At 41.7% G+C, this 25,963-nt stretch overlaps 1 protein-coding gene across 1 annotated transcript; it reads right to left on the bottom strand.

Annotated features, from left to right (window-relative positions):
- Positions 1–8,296: 8,296 nt before the first annotated feature.
- On the bottom strand, positions 8,297–25,914 carry XK (X-linked Kx blood group antigen, Kell and VPS13A binding protein). The gene is made up of 3 exons (XM_059839957.1): positions 25,670–25,914; positions 17,291–17,553; positions 8,297–12,231 (listed from the first exon to the last, which is right to left on the bottom strand). The coding sequence occupies exons 1-3, from the start codon at positions 25,912–25,914 to the stop codon at positions 11,405–11,407; spliced, it is 1,335 nt and encodes a 444-aa protein (XP_059695940.1). The 3' UTR covers positions 8,297–11,404.
- Between the last annotated feature and the right edge of the window lie 49 nt (positions 25,915–25,963).

Here is a 25,963-nt window from a genome sequence, read left to right as displayed (position 1 = left end):
GAGAGCAAAAGGTTGCAGCACCCTGTTTCCTTTCTCGTTCATTTGGGAAATAAGTTAACCATTTAATCATGACCCCAGTTCTGTTTCAAATATGTTTCTACCATCTCTACATATAACATTTCATAACTCAAATACATATAAACTGTTGAAATGGACTTTTTCATTGTGATAGAAAGGATAGAATAAATTATACAAATAAATTATACAACAGGTCAGGTTTTCTGCTAAAAAATGTATTGCCACTTTATATAACTGAAGTGTAACATAGAAAGCACAGAAGAGTTATCTCTGCCCAGACCTGTCTCTTTTTAATCACCTCAGGACTGAGGTGCAGTTCATGTTGATCTTTGTTGATAAATAATCACTATTACTATTTCTCTTCCAGTAATTCAATGTCCACAGAAACTTCAAAGTGTAATCTTACATTCCTCTTGTCTGGTACATTCAAACCTCACTAAATTCCTTCCAAAATTCCTCTCTGTTCTGGCCAAAACTGAGAAGAAATGTCACTGGACAGGCTTTTTTCATGGTTTTGAGTCTCACAGGATGGCCATTCCAAATGGATCACAGAATTACAGAATGATAGAATGCTTGGGTTGGAAGGAACTTGAAAGATCATCTACTTCCAACCCCCTGCCATGGGCAGGGAGGCCACCCACTAACTCAGGCTGCTCAGGGCCCCAGCCAAGCTGACCTTGGATGCTTTCAGGGATGGGGTAATACTTCCAGGGATGCTGGATGTCATCAGAGGGTTTGGTGCCCATATTTCTGTTTCTGAAGGTAGCCTCTGGAAGTTAAACAGTTGGAGTGGCTGGGAAGGAAAGGAGAGGGGCTGATTTGTGAATGTCCATTCCTGCAGTGAAGACAAGCCTTCTCTCTCTGCCCAGGAATGGCAGTGTTCTCACTGCCTTTTTCTTCTCCCTAGCTCAGGGTAAGTTACTTGTGCCTTCTCTGGGGTGAGCCAGTGCAGCTATCCAGGATGCTCTGAGCTTCGGCAGCTTTGCCTTGCCTGGAAGCTCCTCAGGCACCATAGCCCCTGAAACATGGATTTATTGGCTCAGGAGGTTTCTGGCAGGCCAAAAACCCAGAAGGGGCTGATCTTGGATCAGTCCCAACAGTTGCAAAGTCTGAGGTCCTTCTGACAGCCTGAACACAGACCATGAAACAGAGTTTATTTCAGCTGCCTTCAGCCTAGCAATTACTAAATGCAGTGGCTGACCTCACTGCCTGAACTCAAAAGAAAGGGCAGAGGTGCTGGACCCTTCCACAGCCAGTGAGTTCTGCTGCTCCCTGATGCCTCTGAGCTTTCTGTTACCTCTGAAAGTGACATAACAAGCACAACAAATTTACCTGTTGCTGCAGGTGACAAATTTGAGTTGAAATGGCACCAAAACTACCCACTCATCACCCCTGATTTAATTCTGATTGTTTCACCTTCTAAATGAATGAAACATTTTTGCTATTACAAAAACATTAATCTTTTCCACTCTGTACTTATTTGGAAAATGCATCCTATACAAGAAAAAAACATGTTGTCAGCTGTGTATTAATTATGTAGGAGTGTAAAACTAAAGTGTGGGAAAAATTAAATGCTATCTCACTCTGTTTATAAAATTTGTTTCAAGCTATTTGATTACACAAAGCATTTTTCATCCTTTTTTGTGTTCAAAAGTTCAGTCAATACTGATCCTTTTTCAGCATGACAGTACTGTAAAAGTATTCATGTCTCAGGGTTCTTCCTTTCCTCACAGTAATTCTACCTCATTGCTTAGGAATTAATTTAGCTCCTCTCCTGCTCTTCACAATAAAGGTCTGTGTATTGCTGCACAAATTTAATGCCAGGTGTTTGCAATAGGCCTAGGGGTTTCACACATGTCCCTAAAAGGGACAATGAAAAATTCTGCAAGTAAAAACCCCAAAAGAGAGAGTGATGTGAAGAACAGAGAGATCCAGCTCCTCCTTTTCATGCAGCAGGGGGAAAGCCAAGTAGAGATCTTGATTAACCTCTTCTATTTTATGGCCTGAAGTCTTTATTTTGAATGCTGTGCAATCACTGTTTACCAACCTTCCCTTGATTCTGCACCAAAGAGGAGGAAGCAAACAAAGGACTTGTCAAGTTGTCTTCCCTGAAAAGACTCTTCACATGCAGCCTGAGGCTGTCACTCTGTGTGCTTGCTTTCACTCCAGGGAATGACATAGCCTGAAACTTCTGCTCTTTCTGTTTTGTTTACAAAATAAGTAATTCCAAGCTGAGAGAGAAAAAAAGGGCATAGATATGAGCCAGGGGAAAACATCTCAATGAGACTCAATGACTGGCAGATCCTTCTAGGTCCTTGCTTTACACTGTAACTCTCAATGCAATTCCCTGCTCCAGTACTTCCCCACACTGTCCTCTGAAGTCATCATGAGAGACCCATGTGCTGTACTGAAAAAAATCCATGTCTGGTCCAGATCCTGCTTGCCACACCAGTCTTGGCTTGAAGTCAAGCAGGACCACCACAAAACGGGCCAGAGTGGCTGCACACTGCTGTGTTATTGAAAGGAAGAGACACCACCAGCAATGTGTCCTAAGTATAGACAGACATTTCCCCTCAGTAAGCAGTCAGTAGTTTCCAGAAAAGCTGGACTAAAGCTGCAACAGCACAGCCTCCCATGTATAAAGGCAGAGGTAAAATTAAGGAGCCCAGATGGCATCCTTTGGGCAGGGTACCAGCTTTATCATCTGCTAATGTGGCTCTGGAACACAACCATCATCTCTTTTCCCAGGGCTGCAGATCCACTTCGTTCACACGTGCTGGTGATGGCCCCCAGGGTAACTTTTCTCTGCCTGGACAGAGCGACTCCACCGGCGATTTCCCGCTCAAGAAAACACTTCCAAAGATGTGAGAAGAGGGACGGCAGTCTCTCCCGTGCCCGTCCCGCCCGGGTCGGTGGTTCAGCAGCCCCGCGGTGCCACCCGCTGGCAGCGGCGGCCCCGCACCGCTCGGGGGAAGGAGCTGGAATCCTGCTCGGTCCTTCCCTCCGTATGCACCTGCCCTCGTGTCTCCTTTCCCATCCCTGCTCAAAACCACCTTCCTGCTTTTCTCTCTCTCCTTCAGCGCTGGGCTGTCAAATCCCATTTCTAATTAGCAGCTCCTGATCAGTCTGGGAAAGCACTTCCAGAGCTCCTTAGCTCACTTCGTTCTTCCTAACAGGATCTGCTGCAGCTGTATTACTCCTGACACATTTGCATCCCCATTCCACAACCAGAAATAAAGGAGCTGCCTCCCAGCCTGCTAGAGCTCTGGTGTGATAGCTCATGAAGTATTCCAGCATCCCCCTTCACGCCCAGACCAGCCCCCAGGTGTGAACACCTCAGTGCCCAAACCCTGCAACACAGGGCAACGCTACAGCTCTTCACATTGCTGCAGTTTTTCTTGTGAAATACAGAGGAGTGCTGTGATAATTCTTTTGCTGATTTTGCTCCCCCCGATCCTCAGTGTGGAGGTGTGGGGGTGACCCAGCTCTGTCAGCAGATGACTGTCCACAACCAGACACCTGACAGACACAGCCTTGGTTTTATGTTCATTTCAGTAATATCAGCAGAGGAATGATGTCATATTTAATGGATGTGTCTAAGCAAGATAACATGATACAATAAATTATGGTACCAAGGATGAGGCTTTTGCTTTAAAACTATCCTTCAGCTAGATTACTAAAAGAGAGTTCATCCTTGTGCCAAGATGCAGCATAAAGCCTATATGCTGCTAAATCATACCTAAATTGCCTCTTATTACAGAATTACACTGCTCCAGCCACACAATTGCTGGATTTATATGTTTCCCTTCACTCATTTATCTTGATAAAGCTTTTTTATTTCTGGATTTCCCCTGAAAACTTGGACACTTGCCTGAGACTATCTCACAAACCCCTATCTGGCTTAAGTTACACCCAAGAGAAGTCTGGAAGCATCCATCCATCTCCTTGGGAAACTCAATGAAGACACAAGTGTCTGATAATTTGTGTGTCCATAATTTAGGCTTTGAACTGGGATGAATTTCTTCCAGGTTAAATTACCTCTGGATGAGTAGTTATTAAAGCCTCCTGTTGTAAGACTGTTTAGAGCAGTTTATTTATTCATATACACAACCCCCTCCCTCATGGCATTTTTAGCACTTCCAAAGAAATCACTATGAAAACAAAATTTCAATGAGTGGGTTAGGTTAGAGACAACAATTTTCACAGTATTATTTATTAATTTGATTTCTTGTATTATGATTTCTTAAGTTTTGACGGTTTAATAATATTCTGCTGTTTTCACTGCTCAGGCTTTCAGGGGAGCAGCAATAGGCTGGAGGTACTTCATTTCTTTCTCAGCTGCATTTAGAGATCCTCTCACACAGCTTTCTGCCAAAGCTCGAGGAGCTGCGTCCACCTTGATCAAAATCAGAGCCCTTGACTGCTAATTACAGTGACTTATGACACTTTCTTTTTGTATTAAGGGACACCATGCCATCTCACTGAGATTTTTGCTACCTGGCAGGGAGAGTCTGCCAAATCATACTCCAATCCTGTATCAGTATTTTTCTCCCCATACAAATGCACTCCTACACATGCTAAAATTGCATTTAGTTTTCTATTACACTAGAACTTCTTTTGAATAAGTGATACACTTAAGACTATAAACAGTTTGTTGTTTTTAATTTTAGATCTCCCACTAGTAAAACTTCCCTTTCTCTAGTGATTTTTTTTTCTTTTCTTGCTTGAAGACACAACTGCTGTTGTGCCCTGGGAAGAACTGTGGTATATGGGTTATTAAGATAGCAGCTTAAACACAAAAGCCCTTGACTGCTAAAGGACATTACAGGGCAATAGTTGATGGCTAATGGATCCCTGCCTGGTGCCCTTGGGGGCTTCCATTGCATTTTGTGCCCATGGTAAATTATGGTGAAGAGTCAGTCATCTGTCACTGGCATTTGAGTTGTCTGATGAGTTAATGCTCCAGCACTCTGCAGCCCTCCCTGAATTTGCCTTACCATCAATCCTCATGGCACAACATCCACATCCTTGCTGAGGCCCATAGTTCATGGCTAGGCAGAAGGAATTTTTCACACATTACATTCCTTGCCTGTTCCCACCTGTCTCCTGTAAAGTTTTCCTTTTTCCTTTCCTCTGAATCTGAAGAAACTTGGTTCATTTGTGATCCACACAGCCACAGCACCATGAACAGGCTTAGCACAGCCAGTGTCCCAGGTTTCTCCAATCAACTGTCTTTTATCTTTCTGTTAAGAACAGAAAGGCTTTTTCAGCACATCACTTATTTTCAGCTGATGAAGAAAGCAAGATCAAAGCAGAAACCATCCAGAAACCATGTGGTTTAAAAAACTACCTGACATATTGCATGGTCCATTGTTTTTCTTCCCATGCACAAGGAAGGTGGAATTGTGTAAGCAAACTGCACATAAGATGTCAGTGGTAACATTGCTGTTCTGACCATTAGCACTTTGTCTGTTTGTGCTCAGATGCAGAATCAGACTAATGTGTGTACTACAACACATATCATACATAAAATATACATATAATTAATATTTCTGTATTTATATGTGTTACATATATAAAAATACATATAATATACACACAATATAGATATAATTAAGACTGCTAGCATTGAAGTAGTCAAAAAAAAAAAGATAGATAATGATTTTTTTAACATGGTACAATGTCCTAGATCAGAATGACCTTCACAGTTTCTGCCTCACTGTCCCTGGATTCCTTCCTGGGTTTTCACTATGCCTCTCCAAGAGCATCAGTGGAGAAATCAAGGCTTACTCTCAATGCAACGTTTGTGAGTTGCCACACGCCTTTCCATGGGTTTGCAGTGACATTTAATTTTGTTTTTTCAGAAAATATTTCTCTTTCTCCTGCTTAGTAGTTTTTCTTCTTGTTGCTTAAAAAAATAAGAAGGGTAGGGAAGACCACAATAAACATGATGAAAAAAAGTTTAAATACTTAATTATTGTGCTTTTGTAGGGCTCTCTTACTTTCCTTGTAGCTCCAAAGTTGTCACTCCTTCTTTTAGAAAACTCCAATTCCCCTCTAAATTTTTTAAACGACACCTGGATGTTTTTGAGTTACTGCACTGCCCATTATTATTAAAATATTTAAAATGGCAATGAAGTATTGATGCATTTCGTGAATTCAGCCCTTTTCATTGCCAGGAATGTTTGTCTCCAAAAGAGCAACCCTACTGAAAAATCTTCCTGAGCATTTCATGGTGCCTTGTTTCTCCATTTCTATTTAAAATGACTCCCATGAAGCAGCAGAGAGGGAGGAGGAGTAGCCAGAACACCCATTCTGAAGCATGCAACTGGTGCTGTGAGGGCCAGCAAAGGCAGAACTGAAGCAATCACAAGCACCTCTCTTCTGTTTGCTGTCAAGTCCAGCACACAACTTACTCCATTTACAAGAACTGCACTATCCATGCATAAACACATCAAATGCAATGCTGGCACCTTGTCTCTAAGGTGCTGGCCTATTGGTTTGGACATTTACTTCCCACTCTAGAAGGCAGATGTGAATTAATCTTCACCTTGACTACCTCTGGCATCCCTCTCCATCTAAATCTGCTCCTCATCATTTTCCAGAAAGTGTCTGTAGCTGATTAAAGCTCTGTACTGACAGGGCACATTAATCAGATGAAACAAGTAGCTGATGAGAGACATTTCAGAAGTTAAAATATGTAACATTCATCTGCTGTCATTCTGTGTGCTCTGTCAAAACAGGAATTTCAGCAATTATGAACATGAAGGCACATACCCTGTTTAAGACAGGCTCTTCCTAGTTCATTAAATCAATCAGGTCTCACCTTCAGGGCCAAAAAGTTACAACTGTGATGTTATTCCAGAATAATCTCAGTAAGCAACATCCAATAAATTAGCATCCATCCTCTGCTTAGGTGTGTTTTCCCATTAATGCTAGTCTGTGATTAGAAGACTTTACAGACATATGCATTCACATCTGAATTTCTCACCCAAAAGGCAAAATTTTCATACCTGAATACAGACATTTCCATAAAACCTTATTACAGTGGCAAGAGGTTTTCCTTGTAACTGCATGTAACAAAAAAATTTTAAAAAATGATTAAACTGTCCTTTCTTTTCCAGGATATGAAGTTGTTCATTCAGAGCAGAAATTCAGTAAGCTTTCATATTTGTAATTTTGAAACACTTACCTTTCATTCTTAGTCTAAATTTGGGGTGAACTCAAGACCTAACAGTTTTATGATACATTTTTTTCTTGGTCAGGAGGAAATTACATAATCTTTAATACATCTCACTTTTCATGTCTTCTGTCTCTGGTAAATCAAATTTACCATCTCTGCCATATTACTGTAGGTTCATGTTTCTGTGATGATTCCCAACTGAGTTGAGGCACTCACCACAACTTCATTTTAAAATACAAGATTATGATAGTGTCTTGCAAACATCTGAGTTCAATGCCCTGTTTTCTCCACTACATAAGACCTTCAAATAGGTAAAAAGTGATAGAAAATGGTTCATTGTTTTAGGCTAAATATTATCAGCTACTATGGGGAAAATGTAAAGGAACTACTTGTAAATGAAAAAAAAATATTTAAAATTAAAATTACAGCTTAACAGCCCCAAGTATCCACCAATTCTGTCATAGGTAGTGCAGCTCTTACTAGCACACAGCAGTGTCAATCACCACCAGGACTTCTAAAACCTTTTCTCAATGCCAATGTAAGCTATGTACACACATTACAACTTGTCACAATGTATCTAATTACACCCATATTTACAAAATATATGTCTATTTTATCTATTTAAATTTAGAAACACACGTGTTGCAAAGTTTTTGTTCATTCCTATCCCTCCACAAAAGTCCTCAGTAATGATTTTGCTAGATACTCCCAGGGTCAGATATAAGTATATGGTAAATACAGATGAATGTAAAACAAGTGTGCAGAGAAGTTAAAATATTTTTTATAAGGTAACAATTTCCTCCCAATTCTCAAGGTAAACCAGTAAATATTCTCACAGTGACAATGAATAAGCTATACTAATTTTGTTCCATACAACACTGGCCTCTTAAACTGCCCTCCTCTTACAAAATGTTCTTCTAAACAGCAATGGAATCATGGGGATAAAGAGCTCCAAAATCAATCACAGATTAATTCTTCTGTCAGCTCTTCCTGAAAATATTTCTGCTGGTATGAGGTGATAGATGGCAGTGTGCTCTGTTACCTTTACTTTGAATTTCTTGAAAGCAGCACATGAAGAACTGACACCAACACAACTTGAGGGATAGTTTCAACATTTTAATTGGTGCTGTTTTACAAGTATAAAAGAAAACTCATGTGTCAGATCTTGTATACTCTTATACACACAAATAACCCTTGCTGAGCCATCCTTTGTGTGACTCAGGACTACTCAAAAGAGTCGAGTTTTCAGCAGTAGCCCTAAACCCTTCCATGGAACACACAGGCCCCTCTAACATTCATAGAGGAGAGTAAAAGTACAGTGAACTTGCAGCAAGTGCTCACTCATTCATACACAGACAGACTTTGTACTCATAGTGTCATGTCTCATGTCTTCTCCATGCAGCCACTGGGTGCACTGACAACACCACACTCCTGACTGTCATTATCTGGAGAAAACCTGCCTCTCCCAGCTTTACAGCACACTTCAGGAAAAGCAGCTGTTTCCTTCAAGCCCTGGTCTAACACAGCATCATTGTGTCTCCCTCCTGCACCTTTCCACCAGCAGTGGCAGCACAGCTGGATAAACCACCCTGGGCCATGGTGACACCAGGCACTGCACAGGCAACAGCCCCTCGTGCTGGAGGAGTGTTTGAACTGTATTTGGTTATTCTGCACAACTAAGGCAAAATCATAGGACAGTAATAGAACCCATATAATTTTTTTTTTCCCTCTCATAACAGTGATTTAAATATTCAGCTCCCTATGCATGCACTCAGGAGACTGGTATAAAAATAAGAAGTAATATGACACGCACTCAAAATATGCACACACAGTCTTCTGTGAGGTTTAATGGTACTCACTGTGTATTCATCCTGGGCTCCTGGCTCTGTAACTCCTACATTTGCCTTCACTGTAGCACCAACCTCGCTGAGGTTTGTGAAGCTTGCACTATTTCCAAATGGCACAATCACAACTGCACCACCACTTACAGTGTCCAAATTCTGCTTTAAGCTCTCTTTAGATATGAACTACTACTACATATGAAGCTACTTTTAAAATTTTCCCCCAAAGACTAATGTTTCTGACCTGGGTACATCTGTAGATAGGCAGCCACTGTAATTCCCTGATTATTGATATTGATGAGTCTCCAGCTATAAAGAGATACTAAGTTTTGGCTAAGAACACCAGAAAATTTGAGCTTGTGGGCTTAACTCCACAGGTTTGGAAGAAAAGATTACATTCTCCCTTACTCCTTTAACTCTCTACTGAAAAAGAAAAAGCAATAATCTTTTACATCTAGAAAAGCACAGAGAAATCCTGTACTGTACTTCTACATACAAAGGTACAGAGAAACACTGTCATGTGTTCAAGGAGTCACTTCACTATTCTATTCTCCTCTCCTCAGAGAAATTAGAATGGAGGTGTTTGGTGTCTTCCCCAGACATGAGGTACATTCCCATGGCAAAATCAGGCCAACAATCCCATTACCACCCACCAATAATTTAATGACATCTACATACACATACCATACATAGACACATATTTAGCAAAATGAAAACATAACTCCATAATAAAACTGAAATATGAAGACATTCATTTACACTGTAGTAAAGAAAAAATAAAAGCAGGTTATGTCTTTGCAGCACTGCAGGTGACATATTTCATTAAAAATGACCCCAGACCTGAGTTTGAGACACTTCTAAAACAATTATGCTGATGTCATCCCTATTAAGAGCTTCACATCCTGCAGGAGGACAGAATGGAGGCTAAGCTTCAAGCACTGGGAGATGCTTTGGTCATCAATTATTTGTTTCCATGAGCAGCCATAATGTGTAACACTCAAAAGAAATGTTAGGAAGGTGCTAAGCAAACAAAGTGCAAAATGCTTTCACTTAATTAGTGAAAATACATATGGGTCTGTGCATTTTCCCTAAATTCTTGTGTGTTCATCTGCTAAAGCTTTCTCAGAAATTTGAAAAATACAGAAACTTTTATTTGTGGTGATGTATTGCTGAGAACAAAAAGTCAATGACTTCCATTTTCTCTTTCAGACTTCAGTATCAGGGTTGTGATACTTTTGAGGTAAAGAAGTCAGAGGGTTTTGAGTCAATCATATTGAACTAATCATAATAAATCACAGCTCAAAAAGAAGGAACCAGTGTCTTCTATCCAAGAAGAAAAAGTCAATGAGCTGCCTACTTGGTGCACTACCAAACCCCTGATGATCAGGGTAGTGCTCATCTCTCTAACTTCAGCCATCTAAAAGTCAGATGGACAGTCAGAACTAATTGTGAAGGCATCTGGTTAACGCTGAGTAACAGGTCTCCAGAGAGTTACTCATATCACCTGCATTTTGAGATGGGGTGAGTCACTCCCTGGAGATGTGCACTGGAGAGCACCTACATGACTAGTACACACTGTCTGCCCAGCCTCTAGATATTTATATAAAGTGAACACCACCCTGACACCAGAACATCACAAAGTATTAAAGAAATAATAATGAAAGAAAAATGAGCTATTCCAGAACATCACAATTAATGTGTTAAATTTACTTCCCTTACTAACAAGCAGTAAACATGAAGGGTGAAACAGTGCAAAGTCAATAACCCTTCTGTCCATCCTCAGTAACAGTCACATTTCTGTGTCAGTGTTGGCTAATTGGCTGTTTCATGGCAACCCAGACTACAGTGCATTGTGCAAGTCCAATTCTTCTACCACTGAGAGAAGCATTATCTTATTACACTGATTAGAGTGTAAAATAGTCTGCAATTTGATCAAAGCAGACCACAGCTACAGTCCACACATAGTCCAGGTCTAAGCTCTGTTTCCATGCTAGGGTGGCATGTCAAGGGACATCCTATCTGAAACAAAAATCACTGCCTTCCATCCTCAGACTTCCTGAATAAGGTGAGCATCAGGACAGTTTCTGAATGATGTCTCCAATAATGACTTAAAATAAGTATGTGACAATAAACCTATGTGCAAAAAGGCCCTGAAATAGAAATGTACAAACAACGATTGCTCTCCATACACAAACACAAATACTCATACACTGCTCTCCACAAAAACAGGCGTGTCAGCCATCATGCGGTGCTACATCTGCAAGAAAGAAATCCTATCCACAAGACACGATGTCTAAGATACACAATGCTCCCAGCAGGTGATCTGCCACCTTCCAAAGGCGCCTACTTGCTTCCAGTTGTACTAGGCATTGGAAGAAACACTTTGATGAATATTCCTGTTTTGAGAATCTATTGTCTTGCTACTGCCCCGTGCTTCATCAGTATTTTCAGGAGATTTCATCGCCACCTTGCCTGTCAGTAGAGTGGATTTGTGATGCTGGCAAATAAAGTAGAGGATCTTGAAACAGGACAGCAAAGCTTCAGTAATGCTGGAGGAGAAAAGTTTTTTGCACGGGTGACAGAACTGGTAGAACACCAACATGAAGAAGATGCCCATGCAGTAACCTATCAGGAGCTGCAGGAACAACATTGGGGCACAGACATAGAGGTAGAAGTCTGTTCTGTAAATGTACCACATCAGCAGGAGGAAGGCGTTCTCCATCAGCCGCACGATGTAGTACACGGTCATGCGGTACCAGTTCTGGGATTTGCTAATCAGGTCAGGGTCGCTGAGCTCCACCTGCGCTGCTGACCAGCAGAACATGTTAATGCCAGCGTACAGGAACGTGAGAAGGCACAGGACGATGGTAGTGCCCAACCTGCTCAACTCCTTCTCTATGTTCTCAGGAAATGGCGACTTGCTAAGCCAGAAGAGAATCCAGGGGTAGAGGAAGAAACCTAAGAAATTCAGTAGCACAACGACGAAAACCCAGATTTGAAGGACTGAACCGAAAAGCACCAGCACCGTGACCCGCGTGGCGATCTCAAAGCTCCTCCACATGAATATGCAGAGGTAGGCAGCAGGTTTCACACGGACACTGTAATCGTCGTACTTTATCTTAATGGCCAGGATGTTGCAGCGTAAGGCGCCGTAAACGATCGACAGGAGAGAAAGCACCATAAAAATACCTACAAAGAGAAAAGACAAATCAGGACCTTCAGCTTAGCAGCAGACATTGCATCAGGGGAGTGCAGGTGCAGTCACTGTCACTGCACTCCTGGGGATTCCCAGCAGGGTGCAATGCCATTCCCAGCCCATACTTGTGGGAAGGAAATGAACTCTACCCCAGTCAAACCCAGCACATTATTCTAATCCTACCTCCTATTTTGGTCCCTGTTTGATACTTCTTCAGGAAACTGGTAAGAAAAAGAAGGCACTTATCAGTCATAAGTGTCTGTCCCTCCTCCCCCTGCCCAGGGCTGTTGATACACAGGCTGTCCTTGGTAATTTCACAGCTCAGTCATTACAGTATCCAACTTGCTCCCAAACTCCTACAGTACTCCACAGGGCACTGGGGTGCTACTCTCTTTCCATACAGAGAAAAACTGCAAAATAGAAGCTGAAACTTGGGAGTAACTTGGACATGCATATAACTTGGTGCTTGTGAAGTTCTGTGTTGAAGCAAATCACAAAAAAGGTATGTGATACAGTTCAAAATTGAAAGCTGAAGGAATTTAAACCCAGCACTGTCCCCGTTGTCTCTGATTGTGTAGACATATATTTACTCACCTGCGTGCACTGTGTCCTCCTATACATCAATTTGCTTTATACACGAATCTGTATCATGCATTAAAAAAAACCCACTCCTATTAGAAATGTTTTTTAATTCAGATCAATTTTCAGTACCTCCCACCTACCCAGAATCCCTGAAAGGAAGGTTTCACATTTAAATTCTGCAGAAAGTGAAGGCAGAGACCAGATGTTACCTGGCACTGCAGCAGGGTGCCCTGTCTTGCTGTATTAAGTAGGTACAAATGTACATAAATACTGGACAGAGAGAATAAACAAAGTGCTAATTGCACACAGGTTTTTTTGAATTTGTGTGCACTATTATATAAATATTTATTCACAATTTTTACTAACATGTTGAATAGCTGATATTGCCTCAGATATAATAATTAGAGTTTGGAATTCCTAATTATGTTAATTACATTTGCAATGCTTAGCAACCAGTGTTTTCTGCAGCCTTCAATTAGCTTGTGCGCCAATATCCTACAAATAAACATTTGTATCCTAGAAATAAACTTGATTCCCTGCTTTGCTATAGCTATATGGCCAAAATTATCAAGGTTTGGGCTCTTTTTCTAATTATAAATCACTAATTTCTAAGCAATCCTTTGGAAGAAACAAGTTTTAAGACCTCTAACTACTTTCTAAGATAATTTTCTGGATCATTTCAGCTAATCTCATTATGATCCACAAACACCTCTGAATTACTTCGGAAAATAATTAAGTCTTTAATTTTCCAAGGCACTCAGTAAGGTGAAAAGCATTTATCATTTTATATAGTAATTTTGTACATGCCAGTTTGGTGGTGCATATATTCTCTGAAAATGTTTATGTTGAAATTGTTTGTAGGTAGTCAGTAGTTTTTAAATCTTTCTTACAGCACTGAATAATGTCTCTGACAATGACTTAAAATAATCATGTGACAATAAACCTATGAGCAAAAGACACATAGAGCTGGGCATTTTTAATTGTTATGTCTTGGAAAAACATCAGGTGAAAGCAGAAGAGCAGGTGAGTTCAGTCAAGAATATTGCTTGATGTCCTACAGCTTTTTGCAAAATCTTTCCTGTAGTTTTGAGCTGTGAAAAAAAATTCCAGCAGCTCATGAAGCAAAAGAATGTTCTCAATAAAGATGTACTGACTGAGGACTGAGTGCTGCTGTGCTGGAACTCTGCTTGCTTTCTGCTTTGGCAATCTGAAACATTGATCTTATTCCCCATTTTCACCTTAGGGCATCTATATTAATATCAAACCTATCCTACAAACTCAAGCCTTCAAAAGAGGCCTTTCTCCATTGATAGAAAATAAGTCATGCTGATTCTGATTTAACACATTAGTCCAGTCCTACTCCTTTCCTAAAAGCTCATCACTGTCACCAAACCTTCAGTTCAAACATAATTTATAACTCTGTGAGAAAGATGGTTTGAAGCAACCACAAAGGGAAATACCACAGGGTGACACTGTTGCTTTCACTTATCTTGAGCAGGCAAAGAAATGTGAATTTAAAAGGCAAAGTATTTTGCCCTGGAACATTTCCAAATCCTCCAACAGTCCTTATAAAGGTGGCCTTTCTCTTCTTCCTTTCTCTTCCCAAAAGGTTTTTTCTTACAAATTAGAGGTGGACACTCACAGAGTCATCCAGGGAGGCACTGATTTGCTTTGTTGTGCTTTGTTATTACATCTGAAGTCCTTTCACAACCTGGTCCTTCCCACTTCAGAAACTGCTAAGACAGTGAATTCTGCTCTAGATGAGCTACCTCACAAGTACCACTGAAATTTATTATAGATACTATAGTTATATGTATACAAAATAAAACTAGGACTCAGATTAGGCTAATACATATGGATTTCCAATGTTGTATTACATCCAATATTTCTACACTTTTCATGATAAATAGTCACCAAAGCTTTATGTTGTTCATCACTAACCTCAAGAGTTGGTCCTGCTTTTGCAGCTTTCTGGTTGTCTTGATCTTACATTCTTGGTAGACTGTGAAATGACAAATTTGAAGAATGCCAGACACTGACAAGACCCCAGTAATCAGAAGAAAACATCCAGAGAAATTAATGAATGCCATGAAATACACAAGAAACTTGCAGCATGGCTTTGGCTGACAAAGGGCGAGGCAAGGATGCATGCTCTTTTCAGAAGTGTTCAAGCCAACACTGGAAGCAATAAGGATTTTCAAACAGATTTGAAAGGGACATGCCATGCCCCCAGCATGATGGTAAACAGCTTCAGGTTCTCAGGTGATACTGACCTCATTACCCTGAACAAGCAGAATTTACACAGAATGACATGATGTGTAGGAATCCAGAAAAATAACAGACTGATGAGGAGACAAGACAAAACACATGGAAATCAAAATACAAGACAGTAATAATTATAACAGATGCAAATGGAAGAGAATCTGAAATTTAGAGGACCAGTGTCAAGGAATAGGGAAACTGAAGACAAGTGTGGAATAAGAACTGGGCAGGCTGAAGAGACTGCAGAAGGTTTCAGTGTATCAGCAGCTAAGATACAATAAGAATATGGCTAGGACTCTTGTTTTTCTGATGAATGAACTCTAACAGACATTGACACCATTCCTAACACCTTTTTTTTTCCTTTGCAGTTCTGTATTTTAGAATTACATCTGTATGGAGATGCTCCTGGGAAGCATGAAATAACTGCTGCATTTGTAAGTGGGTTTACCAAACTCTCTGGTGAGCCAGCTTATCTCTGGTCATTTCACCCAAGGAATGTCACTTATCAGTTTGTGATTACAACTTATCTCAGCAGAGATAAGCCAGAAGCAATAGAGCATTACAAATTATTATAGAATATGCAATTGTCTGATCATCTAGAACACAGGACTTCTCTTTGGAAATCATGACAAGTAAGGTCAAAACCAGTAAGAAAAGAACGACAATAAAAAGGTGACCTTTCTCAAGTAAATGCCATCTACAGCAAAGTGACTGGAGATTTTGCTAATTGCACAGTTCAGCAAAGGATTCAACACTGTCTCCATCCCACATCACAAGTGCCATGGTTATTTGAAGGACCTACCTTAGTTATGAAGAACTCAGGGACTCGAAGGAGTAATGTCTAACTCAGAAACTGAAAGGAGTAATGTCTTCCAAGAAACTACTGCTATGATGTTTGGTTTTGGCTGGGGTACTTTTGGCTAGTAGCTGATACAGTGCTGAGTTTGGATTCAGTATGAGAATAATGTTGATAACACAGTTTTAATTGTTGCTCAGCAGTGCTTTAAGTCAAGGACTTTTTCAGTTTCCCATGCTCTGCCAGTGAAGAAGTACACAACAAGCTGTGAAGAAGCACAGCCAGAACAGATGACCCAAACTATCCAGAGGGATATTCCATATCACTGGTATCATACTCAGTGTATTAACTGGGGAGAGTTGTCTGAGAGGAGCCAATCGATGCTGGGGGATGGTTTGTGCCTCACTTGTCTTTCTTGGGCTTTATTCTTTTCCCTCTCTCTCCCTCCACCCCTTTCACTCCTCTCTATCCCCTTCATTACTACTACTATTATGATAATTGTTGTTGTTATTATTAATTTTATTATTAATTTTATTTTACTGTTATTTTTATTATTGTATTTATTTTTATTATTACTATTATATTTGAATTTATTTCAATTAGTAACTTGCACCTTAGCCTCAGCCTCCCTATCTGTGAAGCTGGTAAAGATCCTCTCATGGCCTTAGAGATACAAGAGCTATTTAGTGTTTCAGTGGAAATGCACCTTCACGTTCACAGAGGTGCCAAAGTCCTTTCTCACACTGAAAAGCTGTTTGTCCCATGACCAGCTGGAGATGGTTCTCCATTTAGCAGTGAGCCAGAAAATCAAGGAATGGAAGCAAGATGCAGAGTTCCACAGTAAGAGAGATGGGTCCTGGTAAGTCCATGTTGTGCTTGGTGAAGTCTTAACAGCTTGGGTCCAGAGATGAGATGACCACAGTTGCATAGCAGCTTACTGAGTCCTGCCCTTTCATTCCAGAATCAGATTCTGGCACAAGTAAATATAGTTCATGTTCTCAGTTCATACTTAAAAATGTGTTCCTAAAAGTACATCTTCTCTAAGGCAGCATGACAAAACATGCTCTGCAGTGTACCCCAAGGAATTTTCCAGAAAGTTTTGCTCAAAAAACAAAATGGAACAGAGGTAATTTTAAAAATTCTTCATGGAGACAGCTCAGTCCCTCCAGCTGCCTCTCTCTCACACCATAATGGTCACTTTATCAAATCAGTGTTTTTACAGCAACCCAAGTGTGCCACAGAAGGTGTCATAGTCTAAAACATGACAATATAAACTTGAAAGCAACATCATCATCAAAAGCTATCAGGGAGATGAAACCCATTGCAGAATGCTTGGTTCTTGTGCAGGGCAGCTACAACTGACTGCCCTCCCACCCAAACACCAAAAAGGTCATAGCAACAGCTCCACCTACTTCTGGCCACCGTGACCTCCTGCTGCAGGACACAGATGTAGAGCTGGAGTGTGAGTTGGGGCGCTGAGCCGAGGAAGGCCTGGATGACAGAGGCCCTGCTGAACGCAGACCTGTGTGTGCGCAGTTTGCCTTCAGCCTGTCCCACTTCCTTCTCTACTTCTTCTGAGTACCCATCCTTGGGCATCTGCCTCTTCTTTGTGATGCTGACATAGGGATCTTCGACTCTGCCAGCACGGAAGTAAATATAAAGGGCTTCCACACACCTACAAGCAAACAAGTAGAGTAACAGGGAAAAATGAAAGAATGAAAGGTCTCCCCACTTCCTGGTATTCTAAGCAGTCACATACTAAGTCCTAAGCCATTTTTTCAAAGATCAAAGCCTGTAGGTTTTCTTCTCCTGGTGAATTTGGAATATGACAGATTTCATTCTTTAGAACAGGAATTACATGTCACTAGAGGGCAGGAACCTGGCAGTGCCCTTTGGGCTGCTTGTAGTACTCAGACTTGGGAGGAGGTTTAATTATTTTCTATGAGCTACCCTTGCTCTCTGCTATCCCATTAAAGTTCTTAAACTGCTCATCCACTACAAGGATGCCAAACCCAAGACCCAAATTGGAAGTGTGTTTCTTCAGCTTCTCATGTCTTTTTCTTCTTGTTATTGATATATCCGTGACATACTAATGGGATGTGGCAATAAACCCACTTTTCATACCTTTGCCTTAAAACATCTGAAGGGAGAAGCCTGGGGTACAAGCAGGTGCACACAACTCAAGACTTTACCAAGCAATGGTTCACACCAGTAACATGCCAGACCAGTAAAAAGGATCAGTTTTGAGCCTCACAACACTTGAAGTCAATATTTTTTTTTAAGGCACAAGAACAGGAGCTTTAGTTCTTAAGTGGGCTTACCTTTATTGTACTGTTAGAGAAATATTAAATATAATCTGGCAAAAAGATTCTAACTAAGAAGATGCAGTGTTTCCAGTTGCTGCAGCTCTTCATAATTTAAACACAGTGGGAGCCAACCCTCTTGTTTATACAGGTCTAACTTACTGCCAACTAACTCCCAAGGAACAAACTGGTGCCAGCACATACACTTCTACTCATAAATTACATATTGTTACACTGTTTGCTGCCTTTACCCACACACAGAGACAAATCCATACATTTGGGAGAGAACAGAAGAGACTGCCTCCAGAAAATGCTGCAGCAACAAGGACAATCTGTCTCCTGGAGTATAAAAGAAGATAACAGCCTCAGAGAGATACATGCAAGGAAAGAACATCTTCCACAACTTCCTTTCAATGATTGTTTTTTAACTGGCTAAAACTTTGTGAAAACTAGTTCAGAGTTTTCATAAAGTTTACTCATGAAGAGTAGGTCTCTTCTAAAAGAAGTCCTTGGGTATGAAGGTGTCAAGGGCAGGCTTGGGCATCAAGCAGATCCCAAAACATACTGGGAAATATTCATCCCCGTCTAGGAAGTAATAACAAGGAAGGAACAGGTGAAATCACAAGATGAGGGGGAAGGGAGAAGAAAAAAAAATTACTTCTGTTTATTTTAATAAACTTTACTTCATTTTTTCCTCTAATTGGACCACTAGCGAGTTTCAAATGCTCTAGATGAAGAGCAGTTTTGGGATTGTGTAGTACTATTCCTGATTCACTAGGCTTCAGCTATCATTATGACTAAAGCTACTCAACATTCCTGCTGCTCTGAATGCTCCATTCACAGAGGTGACTTTCTGTCTTCCCCTCGTTAATCTTTGCACTCCCTGTCAATCTTGTTCCACATGAAAGAATCCATACAGCCAAAACTAAAGTGTGAAAAATTAATAAAGCATTGTGGCTTTATGAAGCCAGCATAGATTCTGAAACCAACAAATCGATTTTATTCCAAAAAGAAAGATCCCAGACCATTTTTGTCTCATTTAGTATTCACAGCCATGCATTCACCCTGAGCTGAGGGCAAGTCTGAGCCTATTATGGAAAACTGGATCTCAGCATCAGGCTCTCAACTGTTGCTGTGTGTGATTAGAAACAGATATAGTCTAGGGACCCATAAAAAAAAAAAAAAAAAGTAGTGATCCCATTTAGGAGATCAGATTTATGAGACCACTGACAATAGCAAACATTATAACCAATCAAATCCTGAGTTTTGGAGCAAGCATTTGATTTTTTTTATTAGTTGGGTATTAAGTAGCAGTATATTGTTTGTGATGGGGATATTTTGACCATACAGAAAAGCAAACATAACGTGAAATGGTCTGATGAGCAAACCTTAGAGCTAAATGGGGCTTTCACCATTACAACAGAGTAATAAAAAATGCTATATGCAAGCATTCAGATTACATTGATAATGATGCCTACTTTCTACGAGGCCCTGCCAGTCCCATGCAAGAGTGTTTCTGGAAGTCAAGCCTTCTGGGACAAGTAACAAATGCACTCAGGATTCCAGCTGGTGCCACTGCCCAAGCAACTGCTTCCAGCAGGAGCAGACTGGCAGCTGACACACTACAGAGAACAAGCACCAATCTAAAAGTTTAAGGAATAGAGTGTGGGAGGGGCACAGGCACTTGAATGACCATGCAGGCGAGAAGGGTCCAGAACTGTGATGAAGAATCAATGCAGATCGTGTTGTTGTGTCAGACTGACTTTGCCTATGAAGTACGTGCTGAGGGGTTGGGCATCTTGTCTTTAAATGAACTACCTGGGTTGCTCTTTTTTAGCATGAAATACAACTAAGAGACAATGAAAGAAGGGGATTGCTTCATGGCAGCATTCTCCCACAGTTACAAGCTCCTGCAGCAGGGTGAATTCCACAGAAGCCCTCATTGCTGCTCTGCTCCAGAGGGTCAGGAGTGAAAGATCCCAATTTCTGCACAATCCATCTCCTGCAATGTTGTTTAGGGCCACTTCAAGAGCCCTCCACACGGTGTCAAGAGCAGAAAGCAAGCAGCTGGCTGTGTCCTTTGCATATAAGGCACTGACAACCACAGCACAGGCTCTGAAGGAACTAAAATTGGTCTGAGGAAAAAAAGTCAGATCTACTTTCTAGAGTGAAAGTTAAGAGGTAAGAAAAGGATGGTGCTGCTTTCTCCCCTGCTGCCATATCTTGGCAGAAAGAAGAGCCATACTTTTCCAGGGGTCCTGACAGTGCCCACAAAGAGTGATTCAGCCCCAACACATTTGTCTTCTACACAGTAAGTAGGAGGAATAATCCTACCCTTATATACTTGCTGAGAGTGAGCACCTCATTCCCTCTTTTAATCATGGATGCGTGGGATTGGAACACAGGCAAAATAATGGTGGTGTGAAGAGGGAGAAGGCAATGAACACAGGGAATTTTCCACACCCAACCAGCACTCCAAGAACAAATGGCTATTTGAGACCTATCCAAACACATACTCTGTAAATGTTCAAGCAGATTTCTCTGATATGTAATTTTCAGTAATTCCTTCTCTTCAGAGAAGTATGCAAAAGACTAATCAGTCCTGCAGATTTACTTACCTGCATCAGGCAAAGATCTGCTCCTCACTCATTGTTCTACCTTTTACCTGCACTGATTTCCTGTTCACCTCACCATGGACACCTAACATATCTGCTCACGAATAAAGGAAAGAAAATAGCCTGGAGAGAGTCTAGACATATTCTTCCCATCTGGAAAAGAGGGAGGTACATCAAGAGTTGTAAAGTTTAAAGCAGGAGGATCTCCTACAGTGAGGTCTGCCAATGAAGTCCTACAAGGAAGGGAAGTTTTTACACCTGCTCTATTTTGAATTTTAAGCAGGTCACTAGCAAAGAGAGACTACTCACAAGGGACAAGGTTTCTGCACAATGTCATTGAAACAGTACCTGCACCATTAGAGCTTATTAGATTTCAAACTGCGGAATTAGATGCCCAAAACATGAATGATTGTAAAAAAAATTGGGGGTTTTGTTTTTTCTCTTTTTTTTTACTTCCTGCAGCTCACTGAATGGAACTTTGTCCATAGCAAAGCAGCTCCTCTGGCAGTCAGATGCAAACTTCCTCCTGTATCTGCTGCTCTGCTGTCTATATGGTACATGTAATTGTTTCTCCTTATGCCTTGAGAAACAAAGCCTGATCTCATTAAAAAAAAAAAAAAGGTCTATTGTTTATATCCTTGTCCTATCATAACCTGAGGAAAACAGTCATTAGTGTTCTATATAGGGGGCCTGTTATATTTACTTGAGATTTGTTTTGCAAGAGTTCATCCTTCTGCTGACCCAGCCCTCCCCTAATTGCATCTCGTCACACAAAACAAGTTGGGCTCACACTGCACTAACAGAGCACCAGGGAAAAGAGCTCCAAAGACACCTGCAGTCACTCCAACTTCCCTCTCCATGAAGCTTGGACCAGAAGGCAGCACTGCCAGGTTCACACCACTTGGTTTTGATGATGCCAGTTCAGTATAGTCTTCAGTAAATCAGGTGGGAGGAGTCCCTGCATCCAGCAGACTCACAGTCCCAGCATCACCAACATCCCCAGTGTGCAACTGCAAGCCCCGACCAGCCAAGTCAGTTTGTTGGAAATCTGTACTTCAGCTCTTGACCTTTTTGTTACTTGAAGAATTGAAAAGGGCAAGCAAGTTAACAGGGGGTTCTCTGGTGCCTATCATGAAGGGTAAGGACAAAAGGAGGCTCAGGGGGAACATTATCACTCTCTACAGCTCCTCAAGAGGTTGTACTGAGGCGGGCATCAGTCTCTTCTCCCAAGATAACAAGAGACAGGACAAGAAGAAATGGCCTAAAGTTGGTCCAGGGGAGGTTCAGATGGATATTAGAAATGATTTTTTCACTGAAAGGGCAGTCAGGCAGTGGAATAAGCTGCCCAGGGAAGTTGTGTAATCACCATGCCTAGGAATGTTCAAAAGGCACATGGTGTTCATGGACATGGTTTAGTGGTGAACAAAGTGGTGCTGGGTTATCAGCTGAACCAGTGATCTTAGATCTTTTCCAACCTAAACAATTCCCTGATTCTCTGAGGGGTTATTTACGCTTAGAAGAAATCCTTAAGTGTAGAGCAGTACACCAGCAAAACTACATCCAGTAATTATGTATTGGAATTGTAGCAGGGCTTAAAATCTCAAGGTGACTTTGGTGCTACAAGTGCCACCCATATGAAGGGAACAAAGAGACAGACCCTAGCACAGGAGCAGCCTGAGCCAAACAGCTCATCATGACCTTCCCTAGAGAAAAGACAAAAGTAATAAACCTCTCATTGACACCAGCTACTGTTTTAAATAATTTTTTTCTGTTATAATTTACTTGATGGGGTAAAAGAATCTCCTTTTGCAAAAAAAAAACAAAAACAAAAACAAAACAAAACACAAAAAACCCCCAAACCTACCTGAATAAATCTTTTAAGCATCCAGACAAGTGCAATTATAAGGAGTGGCATTGACCTGAAATGCTGCAGGAATCCCCATGATGCCCAGAACCTGCAGTCACTTTGTTCCAGCCAAGTCTCTGCAGAGCCTCTGGCATGCCTGCATCCTAAGGATCACAGCCAGGCCACTAAGGGGAATAGGAATTTTGCTCTACAAATTGCTCTGAATTTATAGAGAAACTCCTAGGGAGTGGGAGAAGAAATTAAAAAAGGGTACATGAACAGTACACCAAAAGTCCTCTCTGGGAAGAGGGATGCTACCTAATTTTAGTCCTTCCAGTGGCAGCAGCAGGACAGTGAGTGCCTCCCGAACAGGTGGAGTGTGGGTGTTTGGGGAAGGTGGTGGCATGCAAGAAGGTTCTATGAGAGAAAGTACTTTTTTTACATCACTCAGATGATTCAAAATAGGCTGAATCATTTGGCTTGCAAGGCTAAATACCCTCCTTCCCTGCCAAGATATTCCCAAACCATTCCCCAAATCTAAAGGAGTTTTTTTTAGGAAAAAAGGAAGGGGAAAAAAAAAAATCTGGATTTCAAGATGATGAAGAAAAACTCACACAACACATATGGGCTGATGGTAAAGCAGTGCACTGATATCTGAGTATTTAAGTCGGAACAGAGAAATCCTGACTGTGCTGTATCAAACAGAGATAGTCAAAAAGTTGTTGTTAAGTTTCTTTTAAAGCCCTCCAAAGCTGCCAGCCCTCTGTTGCAGCATGTCATCACACACAGCCTCAAGGTTCTTAAACGTTTCATTCCCCTGCCACAAGCAGACAGAGCCTGGGGAGGCTCTACTTTCTGTGTCCTATTTGACCTAATTTGACCCAGCCCTCCCTAAGCAGCCCTGGGCTGTGCCAGGGAGGCACAAGAGTCCCAGGAGGGAGGATGGAGACAGGCTTCACACAAGGGAAGCAGATGACTGAGAGCAGCAGGATTCTCTGGAGCAAAGGAGCAGAGCTTTGCCTACAAGGATGGAGTAAAATGCTTCCAAGGACAATGGTCCTTTTCAGCTTACAAAAAGTAAAAGCCACACTGCAGTGATGATACAACCAAAATATACTTTGCTTTCTAGCTATCACCCAAACTTTGTGTGTATGCCAGTCCACACAGGGTAGAAAGCCTCCTGTACAAAGCAGGGAAAGGGAAGGTATTTTGTGTGCTGAAAACACAACATTTACAGTGCAGAGCTATATCTGACAGGAAACAATCAGTTTCCTCTTCTGACAGATACTGCAATCTTTAGTTGCAGGAAGGCAAGGAAGGAAAAAAACCTAAACCCCAAAACCCTTTACTGTCTGTGTCAGATCATTTTGACTTCCCAGACATTTGTTCTGTATCCTACAAACCGATACATTTCCCTAAAAGTAAAGAGAGCTTGGTTTGTATTAAACTTTTAATTTGTTGAGTCCTTCCAGCCTTTAGCAGAAAGTAAGTTTTTCAGGTAGTATGAATGTACTACTCTATTTAATTAGTAATTATAATTCCAGTTATCTTGGGTTTAGAGAGAGGTGAACATACATCACTTTGTCATGCCATGGGGACTATGGCATCATAGTCACTTGTGCTGTTGGCACAGCACATCCAGAACATCTCAAACCTCTTGGAAATGCTAAGTTTGTAAATCTTTGAGAAAGGAAAAAGTGCAGAGTTGGCAACACACTAGAGGAGAGGGCTTCCACATGCTCACTAGTTTTACAGCAGTGGCTGCAGCTGGGAGTTCACCAGAGAGCAGGAACTGCGTTCTGTACAAGATAAGATTTGTGTTGCAAACTGAAAACTTGATGTTGATATAGAAACAGAAAGTCAAGTAATACTTGGTTTTTGAGGTCAAAATATAAACCTGTGTTTCTTTCATATAATTAAAAAGAAAATCCTTCAATTGCTTCTTGCTCAGATCCTTTGTCTGCTTCCCCACATATTCTGGCTTGACATTAGATTCTTTCCTCATCTTACCTCAATAAATTGATTCAGAATAACAAAAGTCATGTACTTAATTTTTGATCATTTCTTTCTTTTTGGTTCCTCTCTTGTTTTCCAAAAATGTGGAAGCATTTTATTCTTAGCTTTTGGAAAATCAGAGTTCTTTCAGAATTGTTAAGCCACAATTTAAACATCTTTAAAATATTAACAATGCAAGCAAAAAAATCCATGCATAGTTATAGAAGAAGTCAATGTTTTTGAAGTGTAAGATATTTTGTAACATTCAAACTGTTCACCTTCCTTAGCATGAACAAATCTTTCTTTTGCACACTATTCAGGAATTTCAAAAAGTTGGTGATACTTCTCCTAGCCTCTACTACATACACACTGCATTTAATTCTCTTTCTTTTCAATTAAAAAAAATTTAGTATAAATTTAAAATTAATGCCCCCCAGAAACATTTTGTCTTGGAGTTGCACACTGCTGTAACTCTTCATCTAATTTTTTTGTTTTTCCCCGATGGGTATTTTCAGTGAGACACTGAACTGGAATAGAAAAAATTTCCAAAGCAATTTGGGGCGGGAAGCTCACGTTTGGAAGGCAAAGACAGACAAGAGCATCACTCATGTCCCAAGACGCATGGATGGGATGGGTACTATCGTTGTTCTTAACTCGCAACCGAGTGAAGAATCTCTCTTCTCTCTTGGAAGTGATCTGAGAGCAAAGCGCTGCGGATGAGGCAGCAGCGGACAGACACAGCCATCTGCAAGAAGCCACAGGGATGCAAACCCCGCGCAGAGCAGGACGCGGAGGGGCTCTCGCGGCTCCCCGCGACCCGGCAGGGCTGAGCCCCTTTCCCCGGGGACACCCGCAGGTTCGTGCCCGAGGCATTCCCAAAGGACTGCTCCTCCCGCAGCTGCGGCAGAACGCGGGAGCGGCTCCCGGCCGTGCAGAGCGGGAGCGGCCCCGCCCGCACCGCAGAAAGGCCGGGGGGCTCCGGGCGCCCCCGGGCTCGGCCCCGGCCCCTGGCGGCGGCGCGGACTCACCGACCTGACGAGCGGCCCCAGCTGCAGCAGGTGCAGCAGCAGCACCAGCGGGCGGTCGCGGCTCACGTCGCGGTGGATGAAGACCAGGCTGAGCTGCACCAGCGCGCAGGGAAAGAGGGCGAAGAGCAGCGTCAGCGTCTGCCACATGCGGTCCCCCGTGTCGTGGTACCCCGCGCTCAGGCACAACGCGGCCGCCGTTTCGGACATGAAGAGGACGAGGGAGACGAGGACGGAGCCCGGGAATTTCATCGCAGCGGCCGCCCAAGCCCGGCCCGCCCAGCCGCCGCCGCCGCGCACC

The sequence above is a fragment of the Haemorhous mexicanus genome, chromosome 2, assembly GCF_027477595.1.
Source record: "Haemorhous mexicanus isolate bHaeMex1 chromosome 2, bHaeMex1.pri, whole genome shotgun sequence".
Classification (NCBI taxonomy): Eukaryota; Metazoa; Chordata; class Aves; order Passeriformes; family Fringillidae; genus Haemorhous; species Haemorhous mexicanus.
This window is presented reverse-complemented; position numbering and strand designations above follow the sequence as displayed.